The following is a 17,809-nucleotide window of genomic DNA, read 5'->3' as shown; positions in this document are numbered from 1 at the left end:
GGTCTGTGCCTTTGGTAGAAGAGGCTACAAGGATATATGGATATGCACCCTTTAGGAGCACTGAATCCCCTGCTGCCCCTCCTCTTGCAGGCGTGATGTCCTTGCCAGCAGGAAAAGTGGTGCACTGTTGCAGACAGATAGCATCTCATGTTGGCTGTTGTTACAGATTTCAGCTTGCTGCCTCTGATTCTCTGCACAGGACTGGCTCTGACTACCATTATGATAAACCATTATGATCTATCAGTCAGTGACCTGGGAGGATTTGTGCTTCACATCCCTCTGAAAACTAATTTCTGGAACAAAAAGGGTAAAGTAAATCTTTGCCTCTTCCTGCCATTCTTTCTTCCCCCCCTCCCACTCCTGTCCCTTTCTCCTTACTCATCTGTTAAATGGAAGTCTTGTTGGGAAATGAGCCAAAGCGATTCACCCAGCCACCAGGACCCAAGGAAAATGTGGCAACTATATTTATAGCTGCTGTCTGCTTGCACCAAATAAGGTGGAACAGTCAGCAAATTAATATATGTTTTAAAATAGGATTAGGCACTTAAACAGTTGCTGGTAGTTCGTACTTAGCATTTCGTTTACAAAGTGACACTCTCAAAGAGTCATTTGATTAATATGAATCCTTGAGTATGGTACCAAGACGAGTACGTGGAAGATGTAGAATGAATGACATAAACCTTTCAAAACATTTACATAGGGTCACAGATCAGAGGACCTATTATATGTCTAGATTAAACATGGATTAGGAGCACTTTGAAATAGTGACCAGTAATCTTCTGAGAGAGCTCAAAAGAACAGATGGATATACAAAACACAGCTGGATAGCTTTTTCTGGCATGATGATGCCATTAATTGACATACAGAAGAGATTACTCTATGTTTGTCTATGATCTTCAGTTGTGTGGCTACAGAAATATTAAAATGCTGTACTGTATTTTTCCTGTAGAGTAGGCTACATGGGATCTAGAGTGACCAGGTGCCCCACCTTATGTGGGACTCTACAGCATTTTATTCCCCCTCTTTCCATCCCACATTTCGCCTGCCACTAGTTTAAAAAAGTCAACACATGAAATGTGTGGTTTAAAAAGAGATGTCCTGGCAAAAGGCTGCATCACTGCTGGAAAGCAAAGATGATTAGCAGACAGAACAGCAGCTGAAATATCACTAGAGCCTTATTGCCAAAGCAAAGCAAACAGAAAAAACTTTTGTTTTTATATAAATCATTAGTGGTCACCCACAACATTAAAAGCACTGGCAGGTGACATGAATGACATCAATCATTGTTACAAAACAGTAACACTTTGAAAAGTCTGACCCTCCCAGCCTTTGTTTGCAGAACAGTTATACACACATCACAGCAAAGGCTATTTCCAAAGACAGCAGCTCCCCTCAGCAGAACAACAACAAGAAGCCCAGAGTACTGACCCAGTGCCCAGACCTATCCCAGTAAGCCGAGGAGTCCCCACTGTAAACTAATTTAATTCCCTTATCTCTACTGCATTAGCATCTCTGTATGAATTGTCTCTGTGGGGGTTTAACATTGCCTTCATAGAGACCTTGGGAATCTTTCCTAAACTCCTAATTTCACCAAGAGACTTTTCTTTTTCAATTTGTTGATGGCATTTGAGCTTATACATTATTTACGATATTTCCAAGTATAGTGCGCTGGAGCTTTACAACTATTAACTGGCATTTCGGTGCCATTCATAAGGATTTCCCTCAGCCCTTCAAGTCTTGGTTTCTGTTGACGGACAGCGATCGCAATCGACTCACAGATAGCAGCGCTCCTTTCAGCGCCACATCGTGGGCGTCGCAGGCTGTGTGTGTGTGGGAGGGACTAAGGGGAGAGCTCCCCTCAGTGCAGCCGGTCTGCCAAAGCACTGAGCAAGCTCAGAATATATTCAAAGCATATCTACCGATAAGGCTTTTTTTGTCTGCCTCCGTTGTGTGGTATCATCCGCTGTGACGGAGAGAAGTCGAAAGGGATGCTTAAGTAACGCGGTGAGTTTATTTCTGTTTATTAATGCAGCTTGAGGAGGATTGAGGGTTTTTTTGTGTGTGTGTTTTTTTAGTCAGGGATTAGAAAAAATATGCATCGCTGGTCCAACCCTTATGCAGAGGAGCATCTCATATCTTACGCTGAATCCAAATTAAGTGTGCAGGACGATTAGGGTATATCTTAGTGGTGCTTTTATTTAAAGCTACTGATGCTTTTTTACTGTAAGTATATGCACTCGGGCTGATAGTGGTTATGAATCTCTCTGCTTGCAGGGATTAGTTATAGCTCAGTTTCACAAAGGTGTTTATGGATCAAGCACTGTATATTTTAAAACAGAATTAAAATAGATAGCTTAATCTCGATTTGTACGTTTTGCTTACCTAATTGGATTAAGAGTCATTTGGCTAAGCACTGGCATATAAGCGCCTTTTAAGGTCCATTCTTAAACCATCTCATCAACTTTAAAGTGGTTTTTTCGTCAGCATTACTCTATTTTAACTATATGTGTATTCTTCATTTTACGCACAAGTTTTAGCGCATTCGTGAATTATGAAATATGAGAAAAAGAAGAATGCTATCTACAATGACATGAATCTCATTTATAAGCACCGTTAAACTTAGACGTGGTGTGTGTTCTTAATAGGGATGCTGTGGAGTGAAAACATCGTGGGAGGAAGGCTCAGAGTGAACCAGCGGGTGGTGAAACACGAATGGCTTCCCCAGAGCTGCTTCCCGCAAAGGAGGGAGGAAAACAGCCCGACATTTCCGACGCCCTTGACCGCGTTTCGGCCAAGCTGCATGCCCGCAAGTCGAGTGGATCAACAGGAGGAGCGATCCCGGGGGAGGGCGCCTGTAACCCGGTCCGCAGCTGCCATGGCCGGTGTCTTTCAACACCAAGGACAGCGCAGCGCAAGGCGGGCGCGGAGATTAAACTTGGTCACCTCGGTGAGGAAAAAATTCGAGTTTGTTGCGACGAGGAATTAGAGACATCTTTCACCTATATCGACGAGAATGTCAACCTGCGACTGGCCAGCCCGGAGTCTAGTTGCAAAAGTACTCACAGAGCCGTGCGCAACGGCGAGCCCTGCTCTGAGACTCTCCCCGAGTTTTCTTTTATGTCCGAGGATGATCTCTCCTTCGGGGAGGGCTCCGGGAATTCTATTGACTACGGCTTTATCAGTGCAGTCACGTTCCTGGTAACCGGGATCTCGTTGGTGATCATCTCCTACGCTGTACCCAGGGATGTGGTGGTGGACCGCGATAGCGTGTCGGCGAGAGAGATGGAGAAGCTGGAGATGGAAAGCGCCCGGATAGGTGCCCACCTGGATCGCTGCGTCATCGCGGGACTCTGCTTGCTCACGCTGGGCGGCGTGGTGCTCTCCACGCTGCTGATGATCTCCATGTGGAAGGGAGAGATGTATAGAAGAAAGGTCATCGCTTATTCCAAGCGTTCGGCCAAACTGTACGGCTCGATCAACCTGAAAACTAGATCCAGTCCCAGCCACTCATCCGGGCAGTATTCCTTAGAAGATGAAGTGGAGGAAACTATTACCTAAGCTGCTGCTCTGCATATAAAAGAATTGTGATTAACTGGGATATAATACCATTCACATTGTCATTCTCTAACATATACTGTACTTATAATTTCAAACTGTAAGTTTGCAACATTTTTATCTAATAGTGTAGCAACAGATCAAGCCTCCAGTTACATTTCCACGTGGCAAAAAGAGTGAACAAGAAAAGCATCCAAAGCAGTTATTACCAGAAATCTATTATTTGGAATTAAATTATTCCCAAATGATCTTTTTATGACTAAACTATTAGAAAAAAAAGTGCAGGGAGAGCATTAAGAGCTTTGTGCCACAAACATTGTATTTATTTATTTATTTTTGGCTCAAGATACAATCCCTGAGAGCTTCCATTTATTACTAAGGTTATTCCGTTGGTTATTCATATATAATGCAAACACCAAAATTGCACATAGGCACATTTCAGGAAGTAGGGGGATGCTTGTGTCCCCAGAGCAGGAAAGTGGGAGTAAGACGGGATGTATCGTTGTCCCTGTTTACTGTCACATGGGCGAATAGGCTCAGCAGTCCACATGGTAATATCCAGTGACAGTCCCTCTCTGGTGCAGTGCTGAGGTAAGCCAGTAAGGCTGGCTTCATGCATCTAAGCCAAAGCTGCACATTGATTTGATAGTTATGACAAATTTGACTGCAGTTGACAGCCATCACATCCACTCTGCACCTTCCTCTGCTCTCTGTTGATCTGCCCTGCTCCTCTTTCTCAGCTTCTTGCCTCACCTTCTCGCTGCCACAGCAGACTTCCCCTCCCCCTGCAGACCTTCAGCATATTTTAGACTTACACGCCTGCGGGAGGGGTCCCAAAAGACCACAACCCAAGTGCCTGTTACGTTTCAAGGTTGAGCAAGCCTGTGCTTACCAGTCTCTTTCCATCTTCTGCTACCTGAGGATGGACTTAAGAACAGCTAATCACAGATGAAAGCGCTGCCGTATTTTCCAAACGGAAAGCTGTCACTACTTCAAAGAGCTAATTACCTCTCTTAAGTGATGTCTCACTCTTTTTTAAAAGGTTATGTTTGATGTTATCACACTGATTTGCTGAGTTAAAAAAGAGAGAGAGAGAAAAGAAATGCAGGTGAGCACATAGAGCTTAGGAAAAGAGGTTTATCCTGTGCAGACTTGCTAAAAATGTTAATGCTCTAGTGACCTGACAAGGTGAAGACCTGCTTCTGTCTCTTGGTTAAGGAGGAATTCACTTTGGTCTAGGCTTAGTCTGAGTTAAAATAACCTTATGTTTCTCCTTGATGGTTTTTAATGCAGGCTGAAAAAAAACCTATTAAAAATCTCACACAATTGTCTTTAAAAAAAAAGTCATTTTTTGCACTTAAGGCTCATAAATCATGCATGAAGCGCTAATTCTTATTTGCATATATTCTTATGAACAGCCAAATGTTGCATTCTGCAAGACGAGTTCAAGTGACTCTTACTGTTACCTTAGTTTCTTGTCCTTTCTTTTCTCGGGCTGTGTGACCCTATTTCAAGGCTTACGTTCAAAACGACATGAGTCAGCCTCTATTAATGAGATGCGGAGGCTTATTAGTCGATGGTAAACAGCTCGGGGCTGTTGCTGTGCTTTTGTTCGGTTGTATTGCTTCTATATACTGTCAGAGCATATACATGCATTCTGAATGACATTCAGTTGATGGAAGATGGGAGATGATGGAAAAATGGCCTGAGATGGTAAGATTAAGCAAAAGACATTTATGTATGAGCCCGGATTTTGTCAACAATGGACTAATGCAAGTTTTTGTTATTAGAGCATTTAATTTCCTGTGTGTACATCCCTGAAGAGCAACCATTACATTTCAAAATTGCAATAAAACACTAAATGCAGACATTTCCAGGAAAGGTAATAAAAATGAATGATCCAAATAAGGCAAATTGTCCTGTTCTCTTCATAGGAGCTGTAAATCTTAATCATATTTCAATGAGAGCGCTTTCCTGGTCTCGTTGGCTGAGGAGGTGAAGTGCAACATCCAAGTTGGGTTGCTAGATTCTCATTTCTTCCCACTTCCTCTTTCTTTCACACTCCCCAGTAATTCCACATAAAATGAAACCTGTTCATCACTGATAGGTCAGCACCAACGGAGCCACTGCCAAAAATTCTGAATGATACTATTGAGCAATTGGATCAAAATCCAGAAATATAACACTGCACTGCCTTTAATTTACAAATGTTGCAACATCTGTGACAATGTCACTCTTGTAACACACAGAAGGCCATAAATCCCAGAGGGGGGCACACATCAAACTCACATCAAAGAGCATCATGTGTGGTATATAATGCATTATGCTGTAGGTTTTCACATACTATTCTTTTCCTGCTCCCATTTTTCCTCTGTATCTCCCATTCTTCTTTCTGTCCTCCTCCTCACAGCCAACACCGGGCTTCCCCTCATACAGCCAACTAAATGTGTTCGGGGGATTTAATCAGGGGATTTGCTTGAAGCGACAGCATTTTACACGCCAAGCTCAAGTGTATTTCCAGAGGTTTCATGCATAAGCTCTTTATCCTTCAGCAGTGCACAGCTAAATCACCCTTATTGATATTTGGTTGACTTCTCCGTAAGTCGATCCTTTCGGGTAAGGCTGAGGTGCAGTCAAACTGCTGCCATCAGCTAATTTCCCAAAGGTGATATTACACTCCCCATCCTGTCATTGCTAAGACTACACGTATGTGTGTGAGTATGGGTGTATTTATATGAGTTGGCATAGGTGTTACATGTCACCTTTTCTAGATTAAAGAGTTGCTGACCTGAAAATTTCATTTCAAACTGTTTCTGTGGACACAGAGTCCAAAGATGGTCTACAGAGGTTTTAAATGCAGGCAGTGGATGAGAAAGCTATATTATGTATACATATATATTCGGTTATGTCTGTCCATCATCAAATGTTCTCCTTTAGATGTATTAGGATGTCATAGTGGAAATACATTTTACCAGTCTGAACTGCAGGGTCAAATTCATGCTGCACAACACCATAAAACATCGTAAATGTCAACAAAATGACAAGCATGCACCCGCTGCCTCGATGCCCCTTCTCTAGCTTCCAGTATTGGAGACTTTTCCATTGAAGACTGCTCTTTGGCCTCTCCACACATCAGATTCTCCACACAGAACGTGCACGAGAGGTCAGTTTTGTGTGCAAGTTTGAGCAATCAGAACACACCCACCGCACTGGAAGCGGACCAGAGGGCCACAAGGACAAGGGGAGATTAGCCAACTTTAAATTGGATATGATTTGGGATTTTTATGGGCAAAGTCACAGAACTTGGTGATCAAACTGCTAATTCCTAAAATGTTTAATTCTTCTTCAATTGTTGGCTGTGTAAATTTTTGGTGGTTTCTGTGTCTTTTAACGAAAAAACAGAAACAACTGGCTCTCATTGGTCATACATATTAGATACTGTACATTCATGGCTATCCTGTGTCTGCTCTCTGTCTATCAGTGGAGAGTGAGGCCCACAAAAAAAATTTCCATTCTGATTGATTGCTTTGGAGGAGAAAGCTAAAGCCAAACTCTTCGGGGATATGACTTCATTCTTGGTTCTTCCCTCCACCACCGTACTAAGACAGGATATTTTTAGTCAATATGCATATTGGATTTTTTGGAAAGCTCATTGTCCGCAAAGCTCACTGCTATGGATGCACTTAGCTGGGCTGTTTTACATTTAGACTCCAAGAACATCCTTGTTCAGGCTCATCCAAGCCCCTTCCCGCGGTTTCACTTTTAGACGACATCAAAGCTTTTGAAAAATACTTTTATGCTGCCTGTGTGTGTTTTTTCTTCAGCTAACTTTATTACCATATGGTCCCTCCTACTCAGTACTGTCTTGTCTTTCTTTCGCCTGTGCCATACCATTTTGTAAGCCTCAGCGGTTCAGCAATTTCCTATGCTGTGTAGTAAGACTGAACAAAACCCTATTCTTACAAGAAAATACCACAACTACTGCTCCATGTCAAATCGATTTACGTCTCTGGTCAGCCGTGTTCTGCATGGCTGACACTGAAACAGTCCTCAGAATTGCTCTGTCACTCCCTCGCTGGCAAACCTCAGTGATGCCTCTTTAGCTGCCTCATCCCACAGTCGGCAATAAGGCTTGCCATAACCAGATACAAGAACGTCTGCAGGGCCATTTCCTGTGTTGTACTTGGCACCTTAAAATCACTTTCTCAGACGGATAAACTATCAGTGCTTTGGCTGCTATGGTGGATGAGAGAGGAAATGAGGTGATCGGTTAGATCAATCTTACAGTAAAACCACTCAGCCGCTGCAAGGAGGCAATGCAGGTTACATCTCTCTCCCTGTGTCTCTCTCAGCCTCTCTGATCATCCACTACAGTGAATTTTTAATGCGCTGTTTGCAATGGCAGAGGCTGTGCCCCTGCCAGTGATGTGGTTACACAGTGGCTGCTTTAACAATACCATTACCATGAGATTTGCATTGCGCTCAATGCCTCCTCAGCTTAGCAGATGCCTGTAATGCAGACGTATTGCACAACAAATCATAGGATTTGTTCACCTCTTGATCACCTCGCTGTTTAGCCCCTTCTGTTGTAAATCACACAGTACTGCTGGGATCTATTGATTTAATTTGTATCAAATTACTAATGTGGTTATTTGTCATGCATGGCCTCCATGTATGCTTGTTTCCCCCTATTATGCCTATGCATTTACCTCTAATTATAGAAAATAATGATTGCTTGCAAGTTTGCTGCAGTAAATTTTCTAGGTGGCGCAGAGTGTGTCCTTGAGAACAATTTCACCAAGCCAAGAAAGCGGTTTGTTTTTCTTCTACGACGTTGGAACAATGCAATGGAAATATTCAGCACATTTACATCTATACTGCCTCGAATGATTGTGTGTTTCTATTTTTTCAGCTGTGCTTTAAGCTAAATGCCAGTTCTAGCATGTGCACAGTTACTATGTATGCTGATGTGTAACTAGTATCGTGTTTATTATACTTATGATAGCATGCATTCTGCTTGGGTTAAACATAAAATGCAACTCAAGAAGATATGGAAATAGGATCTGGTGAGCATGTGTATGTGCATAAAATCAGTCTATCCCTAGAGCATAGTGACTAGTATCGCAAGAAAAAAAATCAGGAAGCTGACCTTTCAAGATCAAATCAGCAAGCTTGTTGTCTTTGCTTCTACTGACAGCAAAACTATTGCCATAAAAGCCTGCCAATATAATTACATTTCCATGTTTGGATGAAAACTGCAGCTTGCTGATACATCCACAGATGTTTAACTCAAAGAATAATACTGTTTCCACCTCCAGGAATAAATCCAGTCTCCTTGTGTTCATTTGTTCATTTGCAGTTTCAGCTCTTCCTACATGCCGCTTGAAAAACAGAAATCAGCATTATCTGGAATTCAGCAGCAGATAGAGGATAGACTCTGGAGGGAGTCAGCAGCAGTGTTTGGTCTGAGGCCCAGACCAAAAGCAGGCGATGCAAAGCTGACTGCAGCACTGCATTTCATTTTCCCTGCAGTGTTGTGTTACTGATTGGTATCAGTCTGCTGAGAGATGATACTGACTGGTGGAGGGAGGGAGGTTGTCGATAGGGTGAATACACCTTGAAATCTTAAAATAAGATCTCTTTTATTGATTATGTTGTGCAAAGTCGGTCATTTCAACAGCAAATAGATCGGGTCCAGAAAAAAAGAGAGAATCTAAATAATAAAAAGAGCTCCCTTTTTTTTCAAGAGGTATTCAGAGTCTTTACTTTAAGTGAATTTGCAATAACATAAATGTGAAGCTACAAATTTGTAAGTAAATATATTACATTAAAAACTAAAAAGCCTTATGTGAAAATGCCTTACTCTGGGTTAATTATGCATTACAAGCTTTCAAAGAATTATAAAACAAATATTGCATGAGTGGTAGCTTTCCAATGAATTGAGCCTTAGCTTGAATCCACAGCCAACAAGCTCTCCAAAGCTGAACAAAATGTAAAGAAAGGACAGCTTGATAAACTGAAACACAGAGAGGACCAAATAATGAGCTTGTTGTTTTCATTTATTTCTTGTGAGGACAAAGAAAATGAAAACAGTTAAAAAGGCAAAAAAGGGGGGGCTGTGGGGGGGAGAACAGACATTACCATATTACCATTATTGAATGGCAATGTCTCGGTGCAGTGACTCCCAAGCAAGGCGAGTGGCTCCAGCAGATCACAGGAACAACATCAGAGCTCTCTGTCCAGAAGAGCGCAGTCCTAGGAATAGCAAAGTTACCGCGCAGGACCCTCAAGCTCCCAGGCCTCTGGTAGAGGACCCGAGCTTGAAAGAGAAAAACTGCCTGCAGTGGCGGGTGAGAGGAGAATATATATATAGTTTGACACTCCAAATCCACAATCGATCTTTCTGTCTTCAAATTGAGATTGATACTATACTTTAAGACATTAGAGGGGATATCTTGTGTCATATAACTTCAGTAGTTGGCTGCAAGCTCAATGCTAATTCTTTACTAATATATAACATTTACTAAGATATAACTTTTGTGGTATCACTTTTTTCCACCAGGTCACCAATGCCACAAGTACGTTTAGATTTTTTAACCACATGCTTGGTGAAAATTATATATATGGGCATGGTAATTGAACTCCAAATTCCAATATTCCAATATCCCAAACACCATGTGCATGTGTGGAAGTTAAGAAGTTAAACATTTCTTTTTATTTATTATATTTTTGTTTATTTTAAACATTTATCCTAAAAGGCCGAAGAAGGCCAGAGCTGGGACTTCACGAGCAGATCTGATTTGATGTGAGCGCTTTAGGCTGAACCTGTTCAAATTCAAAAAAGGTTTGGAGAAACCTGTGAACAGTAAAATGTTTGTGCAACCTATTGAAACTGGACATCATGAAAAAAATATACAGCTGGTTTGAAAGCCAACGCTCAACAGCGAACCAATTTACCAATAATATTATTAACATTATGATGGGGAAATCGTTGGAGGATGTTACAGCAGAGGAAACGTTTATCTTCATGAACAGTCACTTCTGCTTATCTTGTTCATTTGTACCAGTATAAGTATAGAGTCCTCAGAGCGATATCAGTTACATGCACCAAGAAAAGGATCGCTGTGCTAGAATTACAATCACCCATATACAGTAATATTGCCGTCAGTGATGATGATGCTTCACCTTATTGCCTGAAGATGGCAGCATTGGACCTCTCAATGAAATCCAAAGCCCATGCACTTATTGCCCTGTCAGCACCGAAGGTCTGACTTTCTGAGGATAGGCTGTGTGAAATCCCTGGATTACAGCGCTGAGCTCTGCAAATCACTGCTGTTCTGTAAAAATAAATAAATAAATAAATAAAAAGTGACGTGAAAATTGAATGCGAGCCACCCTACCTTTTCTCACAGCGCTACAATCTACTGGCATGCCCCTCGGTACATTTATAAATGCAGGCACACAACTTCCTCTGGAGGATTCCTCTTAGAAACCTTCCTTCCCCGCCGAGGTATTGTGCAACATCTGGCTCCGGCTGCGTATTGATCTTGGCTGAGGTCAAGACGAGGGGGTGAGTGTGTGTGTGTGTGTTGTGGGGGAGGAGGGTTGCTGTAGTGTGAGTTAAGTGCATAGGTCTTTTTTTAAGGACCTCTTGTTTGTCCCAGCGAGCATTTACCGTCAAGTGGTGCTCTAACGTTAGAGGAGAGCTAACGGCAGTCCCAGAGGAGATCCTCCAGCCAGAAACTGAATAATTCATCCAGGCCTGTGGCTCCTCAGAATACCACGAGTCTGAAATGGTGAGAGGTTATAAAATGCTCCTTTACCTCCCAAAGATCTTACACTTTTTTTTATTGTCTTTCCCATTTTAAGCTCATGGCTTTTTGCTACCTCACTGTAAAGATTCCAACCCCTTTGCACTTCCTCACTTTAATCCACCTTTTTCCTTCTTCTATCTCCCATGTCTCTCATTTTTCAATTTCAAAGTTTGATGCAACTGATACACAGATGAAGATGCCTTGGATCTGATGTCTTAACGCAATAATACCTCCACCCTCCTAACCTCCCCCCCCCCCTCCCCACCTCCCTCAATGCTCTGCTGTGAAGGGGGCTCTTTGCGGGAAACTCTAGCATTCAATCGTATCTGCTCGCATCTCGAGTTTCTCAGTGGCACATCGCACCGATGTGAGTCAGTGCATTCTCATCATCCTAACCTTCAAATTTGCTTTTCTCCTCTACATTCACCGCCACTGCAATCTCATCCTCCCCCTCTTTTTCTGGAACTCTCCTCTCTCTTCCTCTCATGTTTCCCTTCCCTGTATTTGTCTACTTCATGGTCCACCTTGCAATGATGCAGCTGAAATGGTGAAAAGTGACAGCCAGAGTTTGAAATGCATGCGCAGGTCTGACCTAAGAAACGGCCAGTAAATGCATTAAAAACTGGTATATAAACCTAGGAGTGAACCACTCCTAGGTGGTGCTTATGACTTTGGAATTTTGCTTTTATAAAGTTTTCATCCTTTGCTAATTAATGCTTCATCCTCTCTTTTACTCTTGTCAATTCAAAACATGTGGGTTTAGTGAGAAGCAGATGTTAGTCCTGTTTTACATAACAGAAAATATCTCACTGACAAAGTTTAATACTGAAATGCCTCAACATCCAAAGTTCCTGTAACAATCAATTTGTGATTCAAGTAAAAGCAACTATTCAGGGGAGGACTGAGTGTAACACTGAAGAAGAAATGTGATTTTGATTATTAGTATGATGACTAATAAGCTTCCAGTCAACCATTGGGAACATCCGTAGGCCAACCGCTAGCTTATCCCAGCAAGTCCTGCACTTCTTTAGCACTCCTGCCTTTAACTGTCAGGAGCAGGTTTACATGCATTCACACTGCAGAGTTCTGAATTTACCAGGGGTTTGCTAGATGAAAAGAACAAGATACTGTAAGACAGACTGATCTATATTGACAAATGATATATGTTGCCAAAAGTATTTGCTCGTCTGCCTTCATTGACATCCCATTTTTAATCCATAGGGTTTAATATGATGTCGGCCAGCTTCTTTTGCGGTGGAGGGACACCAAAGTAATTGCTTACGGAGCTTGCTTCTTCGACATCTTTAAGAGTTCTGAACAAATGTCTGTCCTCCTCCAGAACAACTTATGTACGCAAACGCGCGTTCCAACTTCTTATCTGGTGCGCGTCTTTTATTTTGACAGCAAATGCTCACCTGCGGACCACTTATGTGCAGCCCTGGCTATAACAGCTTCAAATCTCTGGGAAAGCTTTCCACAGGTTTAGGTTTAAGTGTTTATGGGAATTTTTGACCATTCTTCCAGAAGCACATTTTTGAGGTCATTCACCGATGTTAGATGAGAAGGTCTGTCTCACAGGCTCTGCTTTAATTCCTCTTGAAGGTGCTCTGTCAGGTTGAGCTCAGGACTCTGTGCAGGCCAGTCAAGTTCTTCCACACCAAGCTGACTGTTTTTATGGAGCTTGCTTTGTGAACTGGTGCACAGCCATGTGGGAACAAGAAGATGACATCTGCAAAGTTATTCCACAAAGTTGGGAGCATGAAATTGTCCAAAATGTCTTCATATGCTGAAACATTAAGAGTTCCTTACACCATAATCCCTCCTCCACCAAACTTTACACTTGGCACAGTGCAGTCCGACATGTACTGTTGTCTTGGGAACCTACAAACCCAGATTCCTCCATTGGATTGCCAGACGGAGAAGTGTTCTAGAGTCCAGTGTTGGCGTGCTTTGCGCCACTGCATCCAACACTTTGCATTGTGGTTGGTGATGTTTGGCTTGGATGCTTGATTTTATGCCCCTGTGACTAGGGCTGAACGATATATCGCATTTGCGATAATATCGCGACATGATCAAGTGCAATTTTCTAACCGCAAAGGCTGCGATTATACTCTGGACATGTCCAAATTCATGGGCTGCATCCTCCTGAGGCCGCATTTGTAGACCGATTACGTCACAGCGACGTGCTGAAGGCTGTCCAAATTACTACCATATCCCAGAATTCATAGCGCGGCCCAGCCAAACTCCAGTTTCCAGCAATGGCGGCCGCTACTAAGTTTTAAAATTACTCATACTAATCTTTCTGGGTCACAAAATAAACTTTTAACATATTTTCAGGCGAGAAAGTAGTTGTGTAAACATCAAATATCTGCTCGGTTTATCAAGATATCCCATATTTGCAAAAGTGCTTCGACGTTTTCAGAGGCGTCTGCTACCCACCAGCTCGACAGCTAGCCGGGAGCTCGAGGGTTACTGATGCGGCCGAGAACGGCACAACTCCCGGCACATCATTTTCAGATCACCGCGGAGTTTCGCTGCTCGGGTTAAACGTAATATATAAGTCACTTAGACAACCTAAAAATGTTATTGTTGGGCTTTTTTCAGTGTTTTGTTTGTTCGTGAGTAAATCGGTTTGGCTGAGATTAAAGTTATTAGATTAGATAAAATAAAACTTTATTAATCCCCCGGGTGGGTTCCTCCTTGGTTTTCACACAGCTGACTAAACGTCAAACAGAAAACTTATTAAACAGAAGTATGAGACAGTCGAGAATTTACACCAGTGTCTGGTTATATTTTAGATAGCAAGAAGCAGACGGCCGAGTTTATTAAACTCCACCGAGACAGCGGTGACGCTAATCAGAAGGCTAGACCGTCCAATTTCACACCTTTAAATTTTAAAGGCGTGTTTGTGTGTGTGTTTATACAATTGCTATTATGTTTGCACTTTATGTGTAATGTTACTGACTGCAGAGATCAGTAAGATGTGTGTATTTTTTATTTATTAGTTTTATTTATTTAATATTATTTTTTAATTGAATGACTGTAGTAGTTCACAGATGTCGAAAAACTGAGTGTGGTAAAGCCACTGATTTTGTTTATGTATATTTCTGCAATCTGCACATTGTACTGACTTTCATTTTAATGTTTACACCAGGGTTCCTTGTCAGCACTTTATGCTCAGATGTTTGTAAGCTAAAAATAAACTATTGTGTATGTTCAAATATACTGTTGTGATTGAAGAAGTTAAATAAAAATGTCAGTCATCAATTCATGCATCACCTCATGTCATCATAACAGAGGTCTGTCTTCCAGGAAAGAACAGTTTAAAATTAATGTAATATAGTATTGGCCATACTATATGATGTATTGCTTGTCTTTGTTTAATAATACAGAAGACAAAGACCTTAAAAAATAATCGCATATCGCATCGCAATCGCAATATTGGGGCAAAAAATCGCAATTAGATTATTTTCCATAATCGTTCAGCCCTACCTGTGACCATGGAAATTATTGGAACACCTGAAATCAATTATCTGTCTGTCAGGCAGTTGGTCAAGTTACTTGAAAAAAGTAATCAGTAACTAATTACTGATCAGTAACTAATTACTGATTACTTCCCCAAAAAAGTAATCCCGTTACTTTACTAATTACTTATTTTCAAAAGTAATTAATTACTTAGTTACTTAGTTACTTTTTAAAAACACGATTTACAACCTGAATAGGTGATAAAGCGATAGATCTTTTAGCCCAATTCTACTTTTTCTACATAATCCATCATACAAAATGTAATCAAATGGAAAAGTCTCTTTTTTTAACTTGTTTTATCAGTTTTAATCTTTTAACTTTATCCATCAAGCAAAAATTTAATTATATGCAACATTCTCTGACTTGAATAAATTAGTTTAACATTTAAAGCTATTTTCTACACATTCCAGTACATAAAATAAAATATTTTTTGTGTTTACATTCACTCTTTTAAATAGATCCAAGTAAAATACAGCAGAAAATAAATAAAGTCAAAGACTCAGCGGTCCTGTTGCTCTATTTTCACCTGTAAAGCAGGACCGCGGTAGGCGGAGGTTTACCCTGGTGCAGGTGTGCAGCGGTCAGTGGAAGGATACGGCAGTGTCTCTGTGAGTTTCCCATTACGTCGTTGCGCACTCGGTGCTTGCTTGGAAGTTTAGGGTTTTTTTCGCTGTAAAAAGAAGTTTTCTTCCCACGCACAATGGACACTAATGTTTTTGTCACTTTTTATGGAATCAAACTCAAAGTAAGGTCAGTACTTCCACGCTTTAAACGCTGCACGCTCATACTCTCTCCCACAATCGATATGTGATCCATTGTTGATCTGCACACAGCTGTTGTCACTAACGGCGCACTCGCTTACGTCACTGTCGTGAGACATTCTCGCAAAAAATCACGGTTTTAGTAACGCAGCGTTCCTACGGGAAAGTAACGGTAATCTAATTACCGTTTTTGCAATAGTAATCCCTTACTTTACTCGTTACTTGAAAAAAGTAATCAGATTGCAGTAACGCGTTACTGCCCATCTCTGCTGTCAGGTAATGTTTGGCCCAAACTGGGTCATGCACAGCACCAAATCTACAGCAGAGTGGCTGAAAAAGAAAAGAATCAGTTAAAACCAGACCTCAACCTGATCGAATTCCTGAAGCAGGACCCTAAGAGAGCTGTGCATGAACGAAAACCTCAATGAATTTAAACGAGGTTCTAAAGAAGAGGGGGCCAAAATTCCTCCACAACAATGTGAGAGACTGATAAAGTCATACAGAAAACCATTACTTCAAGTAATTGCTGCTAAAGGTGGCGCTACATGTTACTGAATATTAGGGTGTGCTTAGTTTTTCCTGCACTGTTTCTGCTTTTTGATTAGTTTTTGTTTAAAAAAAATGACACAATTCCCCTCACATACCCTCTACTATGAAAAGACAAGGCAACAGACTGGTTGTTTCAAACAGGACAGATTTATCAAGTTTGGACACTAACAACATTAGCCTAGAATAAAGCGCAAGGCATGGTGATACACAAATATATGCAGAATTAGTTCCGTGGGGAAGGGCAGTCACTTACTTACCTTGCTAATGGCTACATAAAGGAGGGGATGCTTGCTGGACTGAGGGGGGTTGGAAAATTACTGGAATTAGTCCATTGTAATTATAGGAAGCAGCCTATCCAGATCAAATTTTGGAGTGGTTTGGGGGTGAGGGTTCCAGACGCTGTTTGATAATCTGCCAAACGCTGAATCTAAAACAAACTCATGTCTTTAAAAGTTATAAGTCTGTTTGTGTATTGTGCATCCAGAGGTTGATATCAGCTCTGCCGCTGAGGTCCCAGTACTAAATTTGCAAAAACTGTTGGATGCTGCCCTTCTAGTTGTGACTCCTCGAAGGCGTGGGCAGAGGGGGTATCCAACAAGCACTTGCCTGAATCACCTTCACGCAACAATATATTCATCATCTTTGTTTACAGTGGACACCAAATTCTGCTCATTTAAGTATGCTGTCGCACCATTATTGGATTAAAAAAAGTTTCTTTCTTGTGTTCTGCTGAAGACAGACTGTGGATGATGTAATAAGGGTTTTGGAGTCAACAATGCATCGAGACCAATATAGATTAAAAGTCTAAATTCAGTGGCTGCACACAGGGCCGATGCATTACATCATCCCTTGTGTGCTGTTATTCATTTCTTGCAGCGTAATTGAAGCAGCCACAGATGATGTCATCTAAACAGAGGACTTCCATTCAGAAGTTGTTTTGTTGCTCCCATACACGATCGGGTAGACTAGCCCCATCACCATAACTCTAATAAATGGACTGGATATGGCAAGCTGAGAGTGTACTTGGCCTTTACTGAGGAGATTGGCAGGTGCTTGATATTCACGGAAGGCTTACCCCATGCATCTCTGTCCCCTACCACCACCACCCATCCCATCTCCCTAACACAATTGCACTTCAGAGTCTAAATGATAGACTACAGTACTTGTAACTTGTTAGGAACAGCAAATAAGACATCTTGCACCGAGAGATAAGGAGGTGAATACCTCTAACCCATGCCACTCATGAGATTGATGACCTATCAGCCTGTGAACTGACAGAAATGAAATCACTCCTCTTCGCTTACACCAAGGGTCTTTCTCTCACTTTGTCTTTCCATTTCTGTGTTTCTCTCCAGCTCCATCACCCCCCTCCTCCACCACTCCCACCACCACTCTTTCTGTCGCGGTGGCAAGGTTAGAAAGGTGCAATGAGAAAAGGGTGGGGAGTTAGGAAAGAGGGAGACGAGGTCTAAACAAATCTCTGTCCTGCCAGGACGTCCTCCTGCCAAGGTTTGTCTGGGAAGGCGGGGCCACAGGGTGGGGAGGGCGGTGTGGAGGTGGGAGGGAGGGAGGGAGGGAGGGAGGGGGGGCAACAAGGAATGACGT

The 17,809-nt window shown here is 41.8% G+C and overlaps 1 protein-coding gene across 1 annotated transcript; it reads left to right on the top strand.

Annotated features, from left to right (window-relative positions):
- The first annotated feature begins 1,865 nt into the window (after positions 1 to 1,865).
- On the top strand, positions 1,866 to 3,771 carry tmem74 (transmembrane protein 74). The gene is made up of 2 exons (XM_026184919.2): positions 1,866 to 2,004; positions 2,646 to 3,771. The coding sequence occupies exon 2, from the start codon at positions 2,713 to 2,715 to the stop codon at positions 3,556 to 3,558; it is 846 nt and encodes a 281-aa protein (XP_026040704.2). The 5' UTR covers positions 1,866 to 2,004; positions 2,646 to 2,712; the 3' UTR covers positions 3,559 to 3,771.
- Positions 3,772 to 17,809: the final 14,038 nt, after the last annotated feature.

This window comes from Astatotilapia calliptera, chromosome 11 (assembly GCF_964374335.1).
Source record: "Astatotilapia calliptera chromosome 11, fAstCal68.1, whole genome shotgun sequence".
NCBI lineage: Eukaryota > Metazoa > Chordata > Actinopteri > Cichliformes > Cichlidae > Astatotilapia > Astatotilapia calliptera.
This window is presented reverse-complemented; position numbering and strand designations above follow the sequence as displayed.